Genomic DNA, 21192 nt, shown 5'->3' on the forward strand with positions numbered 1-21192 from the left:
GAAGCTACCTTTCAATTAGCCAGAGGGTTAGCTCTATGGCACAGCAGATGACTATCTGTCTCAATAATCCCCCATCATTAATCAATGGGAAGCCAATGGAAGACCGAGTGCCCTAAATCCTTCAGGACTAGTACTGGGGATTGCTTTTCCCCCTCTACCCCAGCTTTGGGGCCTCTTCACTCTGTTCTGAGAGAATTAAGTTGAAACCACACACTTATTTCTCTTCCTTCCTTCCTTCCTTCCTCTCTCGCTCTCTCGCTCTCCAGCTTCCCAATGAATGACTCACGGAAACACAGAATACCTAATTTTGAGGCAGATTGCTACATTGCTATTAAACTGTGTCTGTTTGTTGATCTCTATCAACAGCCAAGGTCTGGATTCAATCATCGCAGCAGATTTGTCTAACTTAAAATGGGTCTCAAAATAAATGTGCCTGTGTATAGTGCAGTCTTAGCACAGTAGTCACAGAGCTGATTGAGAATCAGTCCTTTATCTAAAAATAGAGACGTTCATGTTATGAATTTATTGAGTCTTAAGACAAGCAGATGCTAACATGTGTACATTATGTATGCGCTGTGGAATTGGTGTCTAAATAAGCCTGGTGGGGGGCTCCCGAGTGGCACAGCAGTCTAAGGCACTGCATCTCAGTGCTGGAGGCGTCACTCCAGACACCCTGGTTCGATTTCCAGGCTGTATCACAACCGGCAGTGATTGGGGGTCCCATAGGGCGGCTCACAATTGGCCAAGCGGTGTCTGGTTTTGGCCAGTGTAGTCTGTCATTGTAAATAAGAATTTGTTCTTAACTGACTTGCCTAGTTAAATAAATGTTCAAATTAAATGTAAAAAAATAAGCTTTAAGCTAAACCAATCAGATGTGTTTAGACGGTAACCCCATAATATTTGACGGACTACTGAAGGTTTATATTATCCAGTATGCAGAGTATACACATTAACAGGGTGTTTTAGCCTTTTGCGGTGCGTTTACATCTAGCCACATACCACCAGGCACGGTGAGAATCAATACCCGATCCAGATTCACCCATCTCTGCTCACAGCATCTCTTTTGTTTTTACGATGCAGTCATTTCTTTTCAGTAACTCCTAGCGGAGGCTCATTTCCTCCGAGCTGACATTGTTGTGGTGGTGTGTCTGAGTGGGAGGGGCCCTCTCGGAGCTACACTAGTTCACCCTTCCCTTGTTGTGTGTATCGACACATCCTAAAAGCAGCCGGCAAGTCCATTTAAGAGGACTTGCCAACTGGGTGAATGCAGTCTTACTGCTGCATAGAGACTGCAGCTGGTAAGAAGGCGTGGTGGATGAGGAAGCAGAGTGACTAAGGGGGATGTCACCGAGGGGGGGGGGGATACCTCCTAGCGTTCCTCACCTCTGTAGGGGGGCGAGGGAGCAGCTCAATTAAATTCAGAGAAGAGACAGCTGTGTGTGTGTGTGTGTGGTGTGAGAAAGAGAATTAAAGAGACAACACAGTGTGTGTGTGAGCGAGGCAGAGACTGCTGTGTGTGTGTGCGTGAGCGAGGCAGAGACGTGTGTGTGAGAGAGAATTAAAGAGACAACACAGTGTGTGTGAGCGAGGCAGAGACTGTGGTGTGTGTGTGTGTGTGTGTGTGTGTGTGTGAGCAAGGCAGAGACGTGTGTGAGAGAGAATTAAAGATACAACAGTGTGTGTGTGTGAGAGAGAGAGAATGTACTACTGAAAGGACACGTAAAGGTTCCAGATGAAACGAGGGTGAGGTAGTGGCTGTCATTCAGTAAGGCATCTTTTCTCTGCTTTAGTTTCAGCACATCTGCCTGGCGTTCTCAGAAATAAATCATTTAGAAACTCAATATCCGAAGAGAGACCGGGGATTAAATTGGCTGTGGACTAAAATGGAGGAGTAAAAAATACATTTTGCGTGTGAGAGACTTTGTGTCCGCTCCCGTATGGCTGAAAAGAAAGCGAGGGAATTGGAGTGATTGAGGAAATGCCTGGCGCGCTTCCGAGTCGTCTCCTTGAATGTGAAATGATTGAGATTGTCATGGAAACACAGGAGACTTTCAGGGAAAGGGAGAATTTGGGGTTGATGGGACAGGAGATTTGAGGTGAATGTGCATGCAGAGGTTGGGAAGGCGCTCTGACCCCCCCAGCAGGACTTGGTACATTCACGCTCCACGCATTACCTGGAGGGATTTTAATAGACAAGAGTTAAGTGCACCAAGAGTGTGTCAACCGTAGGTTATTATTTGATATATACAGTTCTATACATATGGGTACTTTACCTGTACTGTACAGCTAGAACCTGAAATCGTACTCATCATTATTTTCAATATCATCCCACATCCATGTTATTTTCCCTGCCTCTTTCCTGTTCGGAGAATCTCTTTCCTGTTTGCAAATTTGAGATTCTCTGAAACAGGAAAAGATTGTTCAGGTGGTATCTGCTGTTGTGCTCCTCTTCCCCTAATCTCTCTGTTGCGACAGTAATATAGGCGGTGATATAAGCTCGATGTGATCATTTTGACCCCTTTCCGGTTGATTTAGTCCTGACTCCCAACTACCCCTGTCCTATTTCTCCCTGTGCCATGGCTTTGATGCTTTCGCCTCCCCATACCCAGAATTAGATATAGACATCAAGGCCAAGCATCTCCTAAGCCCTCTGTCTTGGCAGGGCATTCCAAGCTGCCCTGTATGAGGTCGGAGTTCGGAATGGATCAAACTGCAGGTGGGCTTCAGCCTCTTATAGCGTTATGTGGCTCTGAGTTGACTTCCTCCATTGGACTGGTTCCTGGTTTACAGTGGGGGAGCGCTCATAGCCTGGGGTTAAACTAACTGACCCATTTGGTGCTGGGGGGGGGGGCAGCAGTATGTTGATGTATTTCATCATGCATGACCACAGTGCCAGTCATTACCACTTCTTTACTCCCTTTTCACTTCCCTATCTCTGTCCCTGTCCCTCTCTCTTGTCTCTGCGTTGTTGTGCCCGATGTACGCCTCGGTCAGAGTCTCAGACCCAGGATTCGTCACATCGTGTGTCACAAAATGTGTTCCTAATTCTTTTTGTTTCTCTACCGAAACAAGAGTTGGACCGGCTCAAACTTGGCTCACACCAACCGTAGGACCGTAGAAATGGGCAACGGGGGGCTGCAAAAAAAAACTGCAGCTAAAGGGGAGGAATCAATCCCAGTCAAATCGCTACAACACTGATCGAGACACCACCACCTCACTGACCGCATCTCACCAGGAGAGCACCAGAACAACAGTACTACTCCTACGGAAAGAGGCCCATTAAAAACCAACCAACCCCCCCCCCCTCCCTTTCCTCCCTCCATTTCTTTCTCTCCCTCTACCTTTTGCTCCCCTCCTCCCCCCTCTGCAGAGGCCATAGTGGACCCGTCCAACGCGGGCGTGGTGGCGGGGGCTATCATCGGCAGCCTGCTGGCCCTTCTGCTGGTCAGCGCGCTGATTGCCGTCCTGGTGACCCGCAGTCGCCGGCAACGGCGCGGCTACCCCGGCAACGGAGAGCCAGGCCCCTACGGGAACAAAGCCCGCCTCTTCGGCGGAGCTGGCAACAAGAATGGAGGCACTGGGCTCAACATCAATGGGCCCATCTATACGTACCGCGAGAGTGACCCCGGAGCACTGGCCAAGGTTAACGACTTCCACGGCCCGCCAGGCTCCAACCCCACCGCCCACGACATCCTGCTGAGCAGCGAAATGGACGAGGCGGAGCGCAGGAAGTTCGACGCACTCGACGGCAGCCTGGAGGAGGAAGAGGAGCGCTATGACAGCTTCAGCGTGGGCATGGCGCCAGCCTATCACATCCACCGGCACGACGACGAGATGGGAGGGGTCAGCATTTACCTGGATGATGACATGGAGTCACAGCGGGACGGGTCGGTCATCTCCCGGACTGCCATCTACGTCTAGAGAGGGACGGTCAACCAACAGGGTCCAGGAGGGAGAGCTGAGGACAGGGAGGAGAGTTCACCACCAACCTCCAACCACCTGCCTGGAATGATCCCATCAACCACCCTTCCCCTGCTTACTCTAGAGACATGCTTCGCTTATGATTATTTTCTATTAAAAGAAACCACCACAGAAACAAAACAAGGAGTTGAAACTGTTCTGTAACTGATGGACAAGCAGAGGGATGACTTGAGGGCGCTGCTGAATGACTAGACGTCTCGAAGTCAGTCAGTCAGTCAGTCAGTCAGTCAGTCAGTCAGTCAACCCCAAAAATCAAACGCTGTATCTCCTCTTCAATGCTGCTTTTAACGCTCCATTTCATTTCAGCTTAGCAAGTGAAACGTGAAGAGTGACCGCATTTAGTAGCCAACTAATCCACGGGACTGCGAACACCGTAAAGACTTTTTCTTGGTAAGGAAATGTCACGTTCAATGTCACCTTCATGGGAAGACTTTAGACTCATTCGTAGATGCTCACACTAGTTCTATAACCACTGCTACTGCTTCGAGATGTCCTCCGGTGAACCGCGGTGTGGAGGGCAAGGAACAAAGCTGTGACTTGCTTAATGTGCATCATCGCAGGCATTCATACACGGCGTTATGTAATGGTCTTTGTATTGTCAAGATGTTTGGGCCTTAAGGGCCTCGTTGAAGCACGTTCGGTTTTAATGACTATTAGGCAGAGGTTCTTCCCACCTACTTAGTTTCCAACTTTATTTTCATGCACTTTTCCTTCTTTCTAATGGCTTTGTGATTCTTTTCTTTTACGTTTGGGAGACCAGCGACATGGTAGACCAAGCTGGGGGTGGGGTTTGAACCAGAGAAGTGGAGCGACCAGATCCGTTTCTCCACCTGAATGTTGGCTCTGTTCATGTTGGTGGAATTTCACTGCTAAGCAGGGGTCAGCGGATCTGCTGGCACCGTCCGAGGTGTGCTAGCCTACCATGCTTAGGGTCCAAAACCAGCTTGTCTAGTTTGCCTAGGGACAGATAACAGACCCACTGACAGATGGACAGGCACACCCATCTCTAACTGGGCCTCCTGCTCTGCCTGTCAGTTTGACCAATTAGACGGGAGCATCCTCCATTTCCCCGGGAAGTCGATCAATGCGCCGTCTTTTTAATGGCAACGAGATGTTTCGCTGCCGACGCTCGAGGATCAGAGGCAGAGGCGGAATATTTCCCTCTCTGTTTTTACCAGAACAAGCTGTTCCTTCCCCGCATGTTTAATTCAGGAGTGGAAGAAGCATAAAAGTGTTACGCGTTACTTTGTGCGGATAGAGAGAGAGGCTGGTATTGAGTACTTGTGCGATTTAATCCAGTTAAACCAAGCTGCACATAAGGCTGAAATGATGATATTTTGCTCCCGAATACAGTAGGAATTATGAGGTGGTATGAGGTAGACTGTCTATGATCAATTATCTACTTAGTTTTAGAAACATTCTCTCTTTTTTTTTTAGCAGGGCGGAATACTTAGTAGAGTATTTATATTTGTCATTTTTTTGCTGCGTCTCTGTGTAATCTCTTCTGGCCTTCGAAGGGGGCAGTAACACATTAAATGTGACTGTGTGTGGGGGTATTTCTGACCATGTGCAAGGCCCATTAGTTCTAAGCCTGGCCAGCATATGTGTTTTTGAGTTCTGAGTGGACCGAATTTGACTCTCTGCCAGACCTGGAACGAGGGTAAGGAGCTAACCCCACCCGCAGTATGTTCCACTGTCGGATTAGCGGCGTACACTTTAAAGCAGCGGCCGCGCGTGGGTGTGCTGACGAGTGTGTCAATTGTGCAAGGGTGTGTGTAGTGTGATTGAACAGATTTGTGTCGGCGAGTGGATTTTGCGGTGTGTGTGTGTGTGTGTGTGTGTGTGTGTGTGTGTGTGTGTGTGTGTATATATCCCACACGCTGATTCACCGCGTAATAGCTCAATATTATGCAGGAGTTGTTTTTGCATAATTTCATACATATGGATTGCTAAGCCTATCCTGATTTTTATCTCGGGAGTCATTCATCACTCATTTCATGCACAGTAACCTCACTGATGAAGGGGTTGGGGGACGGTGATACGAAACTGCTTAGCACGAGGACCCGCATGGACATGAATATTTCACTGGCGGAGCTGGAGTGACTCAAAGGGCCTTTGGAGTGGTCTCCTGTGCCACCCCTTGACAGATGGAAACTTGATTGGGTATTGGGATCCGGGCCGCTGCTCTGAAAATATTGTGTTCGACGACTCCTCCTTTTGCCTTTTTTTAATCACAGATTCATATCACATTATCAGATCATCACCACTGTGTCCAAATGAACGGTTTGTTTTCCTTATGATGTTTTGTGCGAATGGATATAAGCATTTTTAACAGTCTTATGTGAAGTGTTGGTTGTGTATTTGTTGATGTAAAAAAAAAAAAAAAATCCATTTAATGAAGTAAGTGTGTATTTATCTTCGAGGCTTCCGATAAGAAATGTTATTTAGAAGTGCTGTGTAGATTATGGTAAATTGGTCCATTAACACAGACTGCTATTATGGGAATTGGTTGCAAAATAACCAATGAATACAAATGACCTTACTGTAATTACATGTGTGTCAATGCATGTATCTTGTAGCCTACTGGTACATTATATTATCGAGGGCCTTGAACTCGAAGCTGCTCTCACCATCTTCTCCACACAAACACTCTCTCTCTCTCTTTCTTCCACAGATAAACTCACATGAGAGCATATAATCACCCTCTCTCAAGATCTGTTTCACCCATAGAATACACACACACACACACACACACACACACACACACACACACACAAATATCTTTCCCTGACCTGACACACACCTTGAGTGCAATGCCTCCCATTAGCAGGGGCAAGATTGTTCCTCGTTGGGCTCCATCATCATTCTCCATCTTGCTATAAAGATGAACAGAGAGAGAGAACATCTCTCTCTACAGAGGCTTAAAACCTTTAATTCCCCATTTCCCTGTTTTTAAGAAGTAAACCCAGCACCAATTTCACATGGAATAAAATGCTAAGTTTCTGGGATAAAATTACTCTCCCTGTCTAAGGGCAGTGGTGGTGGTCATTTTAAAAAGCCTAATGGGTCACGACAGCCTACAATTCACGCTCGACTCTAATCTCAAGACAACCAAACAAAGCCTTAAATTCACAATTCCACCACATGCAGTATTCCCCGTGTCCCTCGTGTACATAGTATAAATAAATCGAACATAACGTGCAACAAGCATGACTAATTGATGTGGTCATGTTAGCCCAGTTGCTGGCATAATAAGATATTCCATTTTTTTCGGTTAAATTCTACAGTGGGGTATGTTTTTTTTTTTTCTTATTTTCTTGAGCACAATATTGACAGGATTATGACCTGGAGAATATGACTAATATTAAAATGCTCCTATATTCCCAGATGTTTGTCTCTCACTACAAGCTGCTAGTATAACGATGTCCTCTGTATCGCCATCTGACATTGTGGGTGTTTCGTTTCAGTTTGTCCTGTCACATTTATTTTTGTATTCTGGTGTTATTAAAGTATGATGTATTTCTAAATATGATTTGAGTCTTGTGTGTGACGTTCCGACAGCGTAGTGGTCCGTCTGTGAATTTGATTGTGTATGTAGCATGCATATCGACAATGTTTTGCTTTAGCCCTTGCAGTTATTAGGTCTGCCTCGATATAGAACTGAAACGATTGTAATTACTACACCGGTGGAGGTTCCTCAGAGGAAGGAGAGAAGGATCATCCTCAGTGAATTTCATAAAAACAAAATAGTGAAACAAAATGTTTTCCTTTTTAGATTAAACTAAATATATTCACGTGACCAAATCATTTATTAAAACACACCGTTTTGCAATGAAGGTCTACAGTAGGCTCAGCAGCACTCTGCAGGGTAGCACCATGGTTTAGCCAGAGGACAGCTAGCTTCCGTCCTCCTCTGGGTACATGGACTTCAATACAAAACCTAGGAGGCTCATGGTTCTCACCTCCTTCCATAGACGTACACAGTAATTATGACGACTTTCAGAGGACGTCCTCCAACCGATCAGACCTCTTGCTGCATGAACTGGAATGTTGTCCACCCAATCAAAGGATCAGAGAATGAATCGAGTACTGAAAGCTACAGCTAACTAGCACTGCAGTGCATTACATGTGGTGAGTAGTCGACTCCGAGAGAAAGACTAGTTGAACAGTTTTGAACAAGCTAGCTATATTTCATGGTATATATTATTTTCACTTTCACTTAGCTAGTGTCAAATGCAGCTAGATCGTTTAGCCTACTCAAACACCCGGCTCTAACAGAGAGGGAGGCTATGGCTGTTTGACACTGGAACTCTCCCAAGTAAAGGTAAGCTTTTGGCTTTATTCATTTATAGCCACCTGGGCTCGCTGGTGTAACTGCTAAACTGATTGTTGCTGACCACACTGTTCTGCATGATTGTAGCGGGTTTACTAACACCTTAGTTCTAGTAGCTATGCCTATGTTGACTATAACCCGACAACGATGTAGGCTGTGTGTAGCAGTCATGGTATGAAGGTTTGGCTTAAAAGCTTATTTTTCGCCTGGTCACAGACAGTGGATGTGTTCTGTACTGAAGTCCACAAGCGAAGGGAAAATGTGAGAAGAGGAGAGCACGAACTATCTATAGATATTACACAACAAGCTGTTTGTGTGTGTCTGGTATGAAAGTGAACTGTTTGTGTGTCTGGTATGAAAGTGAGCTGTTTGTGTGTGTCTGGTATGAAAGTGAGCTGTTTGTGTGTGTCTGGTATGAAAGTGAGCTGTTTGTGTGTGTCTGGTATGAAAGTGAGCTGTTTGTGTGTGTCTGGTATGAAAGTGAACTGTTTGTGTGTGTCTGGTATGAAAGTGAGCTGTTTGTGTGTGTCTGGTATGAAAGTGAGCTGTTTGTGTGAGTCTGGTATGAAAGTGAGCTGTTTGTGTGTGATCAGCGACGTATTCATTGTGCTGATTCTGTTGAAAAAAAAAAAAGTTTCTTAAACGGTGACGAACAAAACGGGGATAAACATATCTGAATTTGTCCAATAGAAACTCTTGTTTGCAACCGTTGGACTAATGATTACACCCTAGATCAGCTAGATGCAGGCAAGACTGTGCAAGGTGGTATTGAATGTGTCACTGTCACCATTATTACTCAAAATCCTCTCGACCTGTGCACCTACATTGGGCTAGTTTGTAGCGGCCTCATGATGAGCACAGGGAAAATGAGTCATGTAGTAGCCTAAACCTTTCAAATTGTTACATTGAGCCGGGTGAATAGAGTATGAAAAGTCATCCAATATGCTGTAATAGTAATAAGGCCATGTTCATAAAAAAATAATCATCCTCCCTCATCTTAAACGGCACCAACCGCCACTGTATTACACAGAGAACTGTCTGTTCTTTGTTACATTTATCACATTGTTCCACAACATCCCTATCTAGACCAGTGTAATTACCCAGAGTGCTAGAGATACCATAGGGTTATTGATGTGTAACGATCCTATAATAAACGTAGCGTAACCATCATGCCAAGAATACTGATGACAACGAGCAGTTTCTCAAGTAGATGCATTGATGGGTTCCCTGAATGAGTTGTTTATAACAAGTGGGCTGGATGGTGTTATTTTTAATGTTGGCTACAGTTCCAAATTATATTGATGGACTTAAATAATGTGTCTTATTCAGACAAACCTGTGGTACTACATTGCCACAACATCCTTGACTGTAGTCTGAGAGAGATCGTTTATGGTCCTCCTGAGGCCACTTTAGGTCCTCGTCTGTCGCCTTGACTACGCCTCTTTGCGGGACTCTGTCAAACCCTTTCTTCATTCGGACCTTTTAACCTTGTTGACCAGGCGATTGTGACATGAATGGCATAGTTTCAGTTAAGGGAACGGTAGTGAAAATAATAACCTTTTTGAAGATCTCTGGACATCAGCGTTCTCCAACTTGCCCCAGGGTTCTCCAACTGGCCCCAGGGTTCTCCAATTTGCCCCAGAGTTCTCCAACTGGCCCCAGGGTTCTCCAATTTGGCCCCAAAATAGAAAGACTCGTGATCATATGCAAACGTAAGCAAGGGTTTTAGAATATTTGACTATAACATAATTGTTCTCTTTGGCCTTTTTGCAGTCTGCAAATGATTTGTAATTAATTATGGTCTGGCCCACGACCATCCGCTCAACAAAAAATCGTCCCGTGGCTGAATCTAGCTGATGATCCCTGCTGTACATGGTGTGGAATAATAGTTTCCGAAAGTCAACCTACCTCAAGTCTGCTGGCATGTAAAGGCTTTGAAAGGTTAGACATTGTGAATGACGAGCAACAAACAATTACCTCAGACAATCTACAATCTTTGGGTGTCAACTGACAAGGTGGAAGGATAGCAATTGTTTTTGGCGGGGGCACACAGGCTGAATGTTAAATAATGCACCAGGGCGCATAACGATTGAACTAGACCTATTTTTATTTTTTTTAAGTAATGGAATGTAGTTTTTCAAAATTGTGTAATCAGGTAGAGCTGACACGCACAAAAAATGTGTTTGCATATTATTTGATTAGTTCCACGCTGTTTTGAACAGTGACTGAGATTTCTTTCCCTACGAGACCTATGTGTTAGAGAATGTGAATTGTTATGGATTTTGTAGGTCACCGTCTATGCTAATTATTTTCTTCATTAGAAAAGACCCTTTATCCCCCGGTATGAATGGAAGACAGGCATGTCTGAATTCCCAGGCATGTAAAAATTCCAAATGCCAAATTGGAAATTAATTATAAATTATATTGAAACTGAGATACAAAAACTGTAAAATAAACAGCCTAACACATTCTCCCATGGCATTACTTGTGGAATGTCATTGTTTATACTAAGTAGACCATAAAATTGCACTGGAATGCTGAATGCCGGGAATATTTGAAATAATTTTCCTTGACTCTCCAATAAGTGGCTCGCCCACATGACCTGTAGCTCGTTGTTTACCTTTGGGGTTGGGACCTTAGCCAGAGGATGGCAGGGCTAGCAGAAACGCTTGACAGTCTACTAAGTTCGGGTCTGCCGGCAGCTTGCCTGCCTACAATATATCGACAGGCCACTAATGACTCTGGCTGGCCAGTATTAATGGACCGGCAGGGCTGTGGACGGCCGCAGGGGGCCTTTCATTGAGCCCTGTGTGGACCGCCCTGGAGCCTAGCTGCTCTGCTCTCACCTTTCCCGCGCCACTCAGGCTGAATGGATTGACATAGATTGTCAGATAAATGGCCTAAAGCGTCTTTTCTCCAGGTCAGTCTCTCAGCGGGATGGACAGATGGACAGGATTTGCTCACTGGTTGACTAGTTCGCCGCCTCCTGAATGTTCTTTCAGTTTCTCATCAGAAACGGTCACATTTGTGTCTGTGTGGCAAGTTTTTGCTGTCAGTTGTCACAGCACCTGAGAGCTCAAATCAAAATCAAGTAACATTTTATTTGTAACATGCTTTGTAAACAACAAGTGTAGACTAACAGTGAAATGCTTACTTTCGGGTCCTTTTCCAACAATGCGGTAAATATATGGTGACACGAGGAATAAATACACAGTGAATACCAATAACGAGTAAAAATAACATGGCTATATACACTGAGTGTACAAAACATTAGGAACACCTTCCTAATATTGTGTTGCACCCCTTTGGCCCTTAGAACAGCCTCAATTCGTTGGGGCACGGTCTCCACAAGGTGTCAAGAGTTCCTGGCCCATGGTGACTCCAATGCTTCCCACAGTTGTCAAGTTGTCCTTTGGGTGGTGGACTTTTCTAGATACACGCGGGAAACTGTGGAGCGTGAAAAACCCTGCAGACACACTAACCGGTGCGCCTGGCACCTACTATCATACCCCGTTCAAAAGCACTTAAATACTTTGTCTTCCCCATTCACCCTTTGAATGGTGCACATACACAATCCATGTCTCAATTGTTTCAAGGCTTGAAAAACCTCCACAGATTTGAAGTGGATTTAACTGGTGACATGAATAAGGGCTCATAGCTTTCACCTGGTCAGTGTCATGGAAAGTGTTCCTAATGTTTTGTACACTCAGTATTTTTGGCAGAAGTTTTATCCAAATCGACTTACAGGAGCAAGTAAGGTTACGGTCCTTGATCAAGGGCACATCGGCAGATTTTTTTCATCTAGTTGGCTTGGGGATTCAAACCAGCGACCTTTTGGGTTACTGGCCCAGCATTCTTAACCGCTAGGCTTCCTGCTGCCCTATACAGGGACTACCAGTACCAAGTCGATGTGCAGGGGTACGAGGTCATTCTAAAAACAGCAGCTGCCAGGAAAAGCCTACAGTAATGTGTGATACCTGTGTGAAAGATCACATGTCCCTCGCTGTTTTTGTGAAATTAGAACAATTAGAACATGCGATACTTAAAACAGGTGTGGCGCCTTACGCGTGAACCTGCGCATGAGGGAAAACTCAGAGCGAGCTTACCTCGCTGAAGCACCTTTTGATAAGGCAAATGTAGCAACAGGATTCAATGTGTTTCCTGGGGTGCTATGGCTTACCATCTGACCTGGAATCAGCCTCCACTAACCTCTCACAGTGGTTACCTGTCAGTATCTGAGGTGATGTGGGTGAAGCTAATTGATCCTAGGACCGTGGGTAATGGACAGTCCAGTGATAGCTTTCCAGCTGATCTGGAATCAGCATTTACCAACCACTCACAAAGTGGTCACCTGTCGGTATGTGGTGTTATGCGGTCTACAGTAGCTAATCCTAACTGATCCCAAGGCAGTGGGTAATGGGTAGCACTGGCTCGCAAGCTACAGTGACATGGTTCGGAACAGAGAAGCAAGGAAGTGACACTGAGACAGGGAGAGGAAGTTGACCGTGGGCACTTGGAGACTGGACATGTCATTTTTGGTTCGGCTCTCTGCACTGCGGTGACAAAAGCCAAAGGGTGGGAGATACCAAACGGCTGCTCTCTTTCTCTTCTCTCTCTGGCTTGAAAAGATAAGACCGACACCCCTGAAACGCACCATCGCTTCTCTGGTGCCTATCGTTCCCTGCGAAATGATGGTCAGAGCACCAGTTATCGAAACCTTTTTTTATGTTGGCTGCGAAGTGATAGTCATGCTCAGTGCTGCACCAATGCTCACAGCAATATAATGTCTGGAGGGCTTTAAACTCACTACCATTTCATATATGTTTTCTCCTCTGTCCAGTACACTATCTTAGATTCAATTTTATATTATTTAAAGGGGGCAATCCCCCCCCCCCACTCGGTCTTATTCCACATGTTGTGCTGCGGCCGGAATTCAAAATTATTATTATTTTATTTTTTTTAATTTTTTTTGTCATTTTTATTATTGAAAATGCCATCTTGATTGGACTCTCTGGCCAATTTCAATTGTTTGGACATGATTTTTAGAAAGAAACACACCTGTCTATATAAGGTCCCACAGTTGACAGTGTACAGTATGTCAGAGCAGAAACTATACCATGAAGTCCAAGGAACTGTCTGTAGATCGCTGAGAGAGAATTGTGATGAGGCGTTTACAGTGCCTTCGGACCGTTTTCAGACGCCGTCACCTTTTCCACATTTTGTTACCTTAGTCTTATTCTAGAATTGTTTCAATATTTTTGTTCTAAACACAATACCCCATAATGACAAAGCAAAAACACCATTTTTTAAATACATTTTTGGTAATTTATTAAAATAACAGATGCAGCACTCCATCGCTCTCCTTCTTGGTCAAATAGCCCTTACACAGCCTGGAGGTGTGTTGGGTCATTGTCCTGTTGAAAAACAAGTGATAGTCCCACTAAGCGCAAACCAGATGGGATGGCGTTTCACCGCAGAATGCTGTGGTAGCCATGCTGGTTAATTGTGCCTTGAATTCAAAATAAATCACAGACAGTGTCACCAGCAAATCACCCCCACACCATAACACCTCTTCCTCCATGCTTTACGGTGGGAAATACACATGCAGAGATCATCCGTTCACCCACACCTCGTCTCAAAAAACACTGCGGTTGGAACCAAAAATGTCCAATTTAGACTACAGACCAAGGGACACATTTCCACCAGTCTAATGTCCATGTGTTTCTTGGCCCGCGTCTCTCTTCTTCTTATTGGTGTCCTTTAGTAGTGTCATCAAGGCAAAGGGTGGCTATTTGAAGACTGTGAAATCAGGCATTCATGGTCAAATTGCTGCAAAGAAGTTTTATCCAAATCGACTTACAGGAGCAAGTAAGGTTACGGTCCTTTTTAGCCCATTTTATTTGGGCTCCAGTTCCGAGGCTGGTAACTAATGAACTTATTCTCTGCAGCAGAGATCTCTGGGTCTTCCATTCCTGTGGTGGTCCTCATGAGAGCCAGTTTCATCGTAGCGCTTGATGGTTTTTGCGACTGCACTTGGGAAAAAAAACGTTACAGTTCTTGACATGTTCTGTATTGACTGACCTTCATATCTTAAAGTAATGATGGACTATTGTTTCTCTTTGCTTATTTGAGCTGTTCTTGCCATGATATGGACTTGGTCTTTTACCAAATAGGTCAATCTTCTGTATACCCCTTACCTTGTCACAACACAACTGATTGGATCCAACGCATTAAGAAGGAAAGACATGCCACAAATGAACTTTTAACAAGGCACACCTGTTAATTGAAATGCATTCCAGGTGACTACCGCATGAAGATGGTTGAGAGAATGCCAAGTGTGTGCAAAACTGTCATCAAGGCAAAGGGTGGCTATTTGAAGACTCTAAAATATATTGATTTGTTTAACACTTTGTTTTGGTAACTACATGATTCCCTATGTGTTATTTCATCGTTTTGATGTCTTCACTATTATTCTACAATGTAGAAAATAGTCAAAGTAAAGAAAAACCCTTGAATGAGTAGGTGTTCTAAAACGTTTGACCGGTAGTGTACGTTAAAAGTTAGGGGTCACTTAGAAATGTACTTGTTTATGAAAGAAAACTCTAGGCAGTGTTGCAAAGAAAAAGCCATATCTCAGACTGGCCAATAAAAAGAAGATGGGCAAAAGAACACAGACACTGGACAGAGAATGGCCTCGAAGGCCGCCTCTTCACTGTTGACGTTGAGACTGGTGTTTTGCGGGTACTAATTATTAATGAAGCTGCCAGTTGAGGAATTGTGAGGCGTCTGTTTCTCAAACTAGACACCAATGTACTTGTCCTCTTGCTCAGTTGTGCACCGGGACCTCCCACTCCTCTTTCTATTCTGCTTAGAGCCAGTTTGCGCTGTTCTGTGAAGGGAGTACTACACAGCGTTGTACGAGATCTTCAGTTTCTTGGCAATTTCTTGCATGGAATAGCCTTCATTTGTCAGAACAAGAATAGACTGATGAGTTTCAGAAGAAAGGTCTTTGTTTTTGGCCATTTTGAGCCTGTAATCAAACCCACAAATGCTGATGCTCCAGATACTCAACTAGTCTAAAGAAGGCCAGTTTTATTACTTTTGAATCAGAACAACAGTTTTCAGCTGTGCTAACATAATTACAAAAGGGTTTTCTAATGATCAATTAGCCTTTTAAAATGATACATTTGGATTAGCTAACACAACGTGCCATTGGAACACAGAAGTGATGGATGCTGAAAATGGGCCTCTGTACGCCAATGTAGATATACCATAACAAATCTGCCATTCCCAGCTACAATAGTCATTTACAACAACAACAATGTCTACACTGTATTTCTGATCCATTTGAATGTTATTTTAATGGACAAAATTTTGATTTTCTTTCAAAAACAAGGCCATTCCTAGATGACCCCAAACGTTTGAACGGTGGGTGTATGTAAATGAGATATTTCAGTATTTCATTTTCAATACATATGCAAAAAGTAAAAAAACAACAACATTTTAATACATTTGGAGGCTGTAACAACAATGTGGAATAAGTCAATGTGTATGAATACTTTCTGAAGGCACCGTTTATCCATTTTTGTACTTTTAAATGGATGATACATACAGTGAGGGAAAAAAATATTTGATCCCCTGCTGATTTTGTACGTTTGCCCACTGACAAAGAAATCCAGAAAAAACGCATGTCAAAAATGTTATAAATTGATTTGCATTTGAATGAGGGAAATAAGTATTTGACCCCTATGCAAAACATGACTTAGTACTTGGTGGCAAAACCCTTGTTGGCAATCAGAGGTCAGATGTTTCTTGTAGTTTGCCACTAGCTTTGCTCACATCTTAGGAGGGATTTTGTCCCACTCCTCTTTGCAGATCTTCTTCAAGTCATTAAGGTTTCGAGGCTGACATTTGGCAACTCAAACCTTCAGCTCCCTCCACAGATTTTCTATGGGATTAAGGTCTGGAGACTGGCTAGGACACTCCAGGACCTTTATTGTGCTTCTTCTTGTGCCATTCCTTTGTTGCCTTGGCTGTGTGTTTTGGGTCCTTGTCATGCTGGAATACCCATCCATGACCCATTTTCAATGCCCTGGCTGAGGGAAAGAGGTTCTCACCCAAGATTTGACGGTACATGGCCCTGTCCATCGTCCCTTTGATGCGGTGAAGTTGTCCGGTCCCCTTAGCAGAAAAACAACCCCAAAGCATAATGTTTCCACCTCCATGTTTGACGGTGGGGATGGTATTCTTGGGGTGATAGGCAGCATTCCTCCTCCTCCAAACACGGCGAGTTGAGTTGATGCCAAAGAGCTCAATTTTGGTCTCATCTGACCACAACACTTTCACCCAGTTGTCCTCTGAATCATTCAGATGTTCATTGGCAAACTATGTGCTTTCTTGAGCAGGGGGACCTTGCGGGCGCTGCAGGATTTCAGTCCTTCACGGCGTAGTGTTACCAATTGTTCTCTTGGTGACTATGGTCCCAGCTGCCTTGAGATCATTGACAAGATCCTCCCATGTAGTTCAGGGCTGATTCCTCACCGTTCTCATGATCATTGCAACTCCACGAGGTGAGATCTTGCATGGAGCCCCAGGCCGAGGGAGATTGACAGTTCTTGTGTTACTTCCATTTGCGAATAATCGCATCAACTGTTGTCACCTTCTCACCAAGCTGCTTGGCGATGGTCTTGTAGCCCATTCCATCCTTGTGTAGGTCTACAATCTTGTCCTTGACATCCTTGGAGAGCTCTTTGGTCTTGGCCATGGTGGAGAGTTTGGAATCTGATTGATTGCTTCTGTGGACAGGTGTCTTTTATACAGGTAACAAGCTGAGATTAGGAGCACTTCCTTTAAAAGTGTGCTCCTTATCTCAGCTCGTTACCTGTATAAAAGACACTTCGGAGCCAGAAATCTTTCTGATTGAGGGGGGTCAAATAATGATTTCCCTCATTAAAATGCAAATCAATTTATAACATTTTTGACATAAGTTTTTCTGGATTTTTTGTTGTTGTTTTACTGTCTCTCACTGTCTCTCTTTGTCAGTGGGCAAACGTACAAAATCAGCAGGGGATCAAGTACTTTTTTCCCTCACTGTATATCCATTTATTCTTGAAGAACATAACTTTATTAGGATCCACATTAGCTGATGCCATAATGTCAGCAAATCTTCCTGGGGTCCCAACACAGAACTGAAAAGAGATTGCAAACAATTACCATTTACAAATAAGACCAAACAATCATTTAACAAGTAGACATTAGAGAATTAAAAAGCTGACAGATAATGCATTTAACATTCAGTAGAATTTCGAGTAACACTAGTATCTCCCCAGTCATATGGTCGATCCAGTACTTTTATTGTTTTTTTGAAGGTGGATTTACTTTGTGCCTAAGAAATGTGAGTTCAGTGATGGCTCTATATAAAACTGTAGATGTGTCCTTGGTGGTATCAGATGCCTTGAATTTGCCTGTCTGGTTTGGTGGTTATGCTTGTTGCTAGTACACTGAGAAATACTGTAGTTTCTCGAAAAAATATAACACTCCTAAAGAACACTGGATAGTAATGTTAAACGGGAAGCTATGAGAGATTCTGGTGCATTTTTGGTTGACGCTAATTCGTGTAGAGCAATGAAGGGCTTGTCTGGCAGCCCTGTTTCGAGCGAGGTAGAAATCTTTTGTATTTTCTTTTTTATATACGTGCCTCATGAGATTAGTTCAACTGTCTTAACCGATCAGAACTTGAATTATAAGCTTGTTATACTCTCCTGTTTGTTAACAATGTAATTGTAAACCCACCCTATCCCTGAGCTGTTTCCCAAAACAGTGGTGAGGTGCCACTTTATTGTTAGAACTGTTGAGTGCCCCTTTAAATCCACCGCCATGATGTTTTCTCCCCCATCCAGAACACTATATTTAGAGTACCATTACATTTATATTCTGTCCCCCAATTAACTTTCATTATTTATTCACCAAGCTATGTACAGAGTTTAGTTTCAAGCTGATTCTCCAGAGGCACAATGGTGCCACACTCCATTCCCTCCACTTAAGTTTAGGTCCCTCGCAAGCCTCCTGGGTCATCAGCCCATTGCTCTATCCGACAGACCACAATAACCCTGTTTCCGTGGCGTCACTTCAATCCAGTCATGGTTAATTGGTGTTCTTCGAATGGTTGGTAACAGAGATTGGCGACTCACTCCACGGAAGGAGCAACAGCGACTCTGGTTCTCCAACATTCCGCTAGTCCTGTATGAGTTTTAGTATGTGTGAGGAAGGGGATATTCTTGCGCCTAAGAATAGATCTGTGAGACGGAAATTATTTTGATGCGAAGTGGAGGGTGTGTGCGCGATTGTGTGTGTTTATGTGTGTGTGTGGCTCCAGGCATTCTGCAGATAATTCTGTGTTTAATCCAGCACTTTCCCCGCCAGCAATGATTCCCAACAGGCAGCTCCCACTCCAGAGTTGCGCTAGATCATAACCAGGAGAAGAGATGGAGAGGAAAAAATGACTCGCTTCTGTACGTTCTGGGTTGATTTTCCATTGTAGGTTTTTTTTCTTCTAATCATCATCTCTGCAGAGGGAATCAAAGATGGGTTGACTAGGGAGTGTGTGTGGAGGGGGGTTGCTGATTGATGTGTGTAGGTCTGTTTGTAGATTTGTGTGCGTGGGTGGGTGGATGATTGTGTGTGTGTGTGTGTGTGTGTGTGTGTGTGTGTATAGGGTGTGTGTTTTTGTCTCATTCTATGTATGTGTTGTACTGAACAGAACGTTTCTACAGTTTTGTGGGAATGCCTTTGAATTTGTTTGTTCAACATCTTATCAGCTTCTAGAGAATGTGAGGATGAGTTTGAACAAAAACAGCTTGGATTGTTTACCTTGTACCTTTCCATCAGAGAGAGCATCAAGAGGGAGAGCTTTTCCATTCCTTAAATATGTACCTACCAATTCAGTGCGTGGTGAAGAGCCACTCAACCCCTCTGTCCATTCTCATCTCTCTATCATCCATCTTTTCACCTGTCTTTCTTTCGCTCCCTTCACCGCCCCTCCCTGTCACCTTTCTCTGTGTTATCAGTCACTCTCACACTCGTCATTGTGCAGATCACCATATTGCTTCATATCTTGTCTTGCTCTCTCTCATTTTCTCCATCCATCCATCCGTCGACCTCTTGAACACGCTCACTCACGTTCTCATCTTGAAGACTGGGGAAATTGAGGTATTGTCATGTCAGTGTATCCTCTCTCCATCTCCTCTCCATCTCTCATCCAGCGGACGGATCATATCTTGTTGTCAGGATCTTCACCCGGGATATCAGTTTAATTTGTCTTTCATCCCTCCCTCCATCTTCGTCTAGCCACGGCCTCTGCCCGACAAACGTCAGGGTGATATAATGGAGTCTCGTATCCACTTTCACATCACTCAATCCATATCGTCTATCTTTATTTGGTTAACTCACGGTACACATGTGATTGTGGGAGTGTACACGCACGAATGTACAGTAAACACATAAATATTCATACACACATTCCCTCTTACTCTTCCTCTTCTCCATTTCATTACCTTTCTTCCTCTGTTTTCCCCATCGCTCTGTCTCGCGGACACATACGCCCACGCTGTCTCCCCCTCTCACACAGCAGCATCACTAACAGAATCCAGTTCATCATGGCTACGCTTCTCTAGGCCTCTTCCCTCAGCACACATGGAGACATCTTGCCACTACCTCTCACCGTCTTTACCATCTTAATAAACGAGTCCATCCTATGACTCCCATCTCTCTATTCTTCCCTCCCTGCCGTTGACCCAGCTGTCACTCCTTCATTCTATCACCCGTCCAAGACTCCATCCATCCATCCATCCATCCGCTTGCGTTAGCCTGACGAGTAGAGACGGCGAGCCGAGCGTGGCTCACCTGCTCGGCCTGATTACACACGAAATCCTGAGTGGGCGGTTCGGCCCTGCGGTCTCAAAGCACTGACTGCTGGGTAATGGGCACCCATGTGGAGCCGCGCACCCAGGCGAATATCCATTAGGAGAATTGTCGGACCTTTTTTGTATCTCGGTTTCATTGTCAATTCCTTTGAGGAGGAATGGGGTTATTGCTTTGTCTTTGTTTTAGGTACACAAACGCACATACATTGTATCTCTCTTACATCTTTTTCTGTCTCTCTATCATTCTTCACCCTCTCTCTCTCTCTCTCTCTCTCTCACCCCGCCACTGATCTATATGTCATGACAGTCGTTACTGAGAGCAACAGCAGACTATACAGTCTCCCCCTCCCCCACGGACACAGTAACTAATAGGGAAGTCAAACCATGCCTCTATCCACAATTAATGACCTGTTGTCCCCATGACTGGATGGCAGCACTGTAAAACCCCTATATTTTACTGTCATTTCTACTCTTTCCGTTGTGCCTGCCTTGTACCCTCGTTATTACGCCCCACGACCCATTTCCCGCTGTACTGGCGTCAGTGTTGTGATATGTGCCCTGGCTTCTGTCTGTCGTGGGGATGCCATCTGAATGGGCTGGCAGTCTGGTTGTCTCTCTCCCACTGGGTCGCCACTCGCCTGGCAGAGCGCGTCTCGCAGTTTGCTGTGTGTCACCCATAAAGAGGAGGCGGGAGAACGACCTTCAGGCCAGAGGGAATTTTAAATGGTGCGAGGAGTGCAACAGGGATCTTTATCACTATGTTAATGCTATACTCAGTTAAAGCTATACAATATTGTACAAAATTATTTAATTCAATTCGAGGCCCAATCTATTCAATCTCATTCAATATGACTAGGGAGTGTGATCAGGATCTGGTTAATACGAAGTGTGCTGTCCATAGTTAGAATAAGGTTATGGGGTACAATACTATACAATACTAGCTTTAATTAAATTCAA

The 21192-nt window shown here is 44.4% G+C and overlaps 1 protein-coding gene across 3 annotated transcripts in view; it reads left to right on the plus strand.

Annotated features, from left to right (window-relative positions):
* LOC118398201 (poliovirus receptor-like) overlaps positions 1–21192 on the plus strand; it is a 77873-nt gene that overhangs the window by 29899 nt on the left and 26782 nt on the right. Inside the window, exon 7 of one of the 3 annotated variants that reach the window (XR_008070984.1) lies at positions 3371–4371. The exons of 1 other annotated variant lie outside the window; for it this stretch is intronic. Coding sequence is in view for 1 of the 2 variants with exons in the window: in XM_052470442.1 (XP_052326402.1) it covers positions 3371–3921 (551 nt within the window). In the remaining variant the exon portion in view is untranslated. Of the gene's footprint in view, positions 1–3370; positions 7514–21192 lie in introns of those variants that run through there. One more of the 3 variants, XM_052470442.1, reaches the window with a different exon arrangement.

Source organism: Oncorhynchus keta, chromosome 19 (genome assembly GCF_023373465.1).
Source record: "Oncorhynchus keta strain PuntledgeMale-10-30-2019 chromosome 19, Oket_V2, whole genome shotgun sequence".
In the NCBI taxonomy this organism is placed as follows: domain Eukaryota; kingdom Metazoa; phylum Chordata; class Actinopteri; order Salmoniformes; family Salmonidae; genus Oncorhynchus; species Oncorhynchus keta.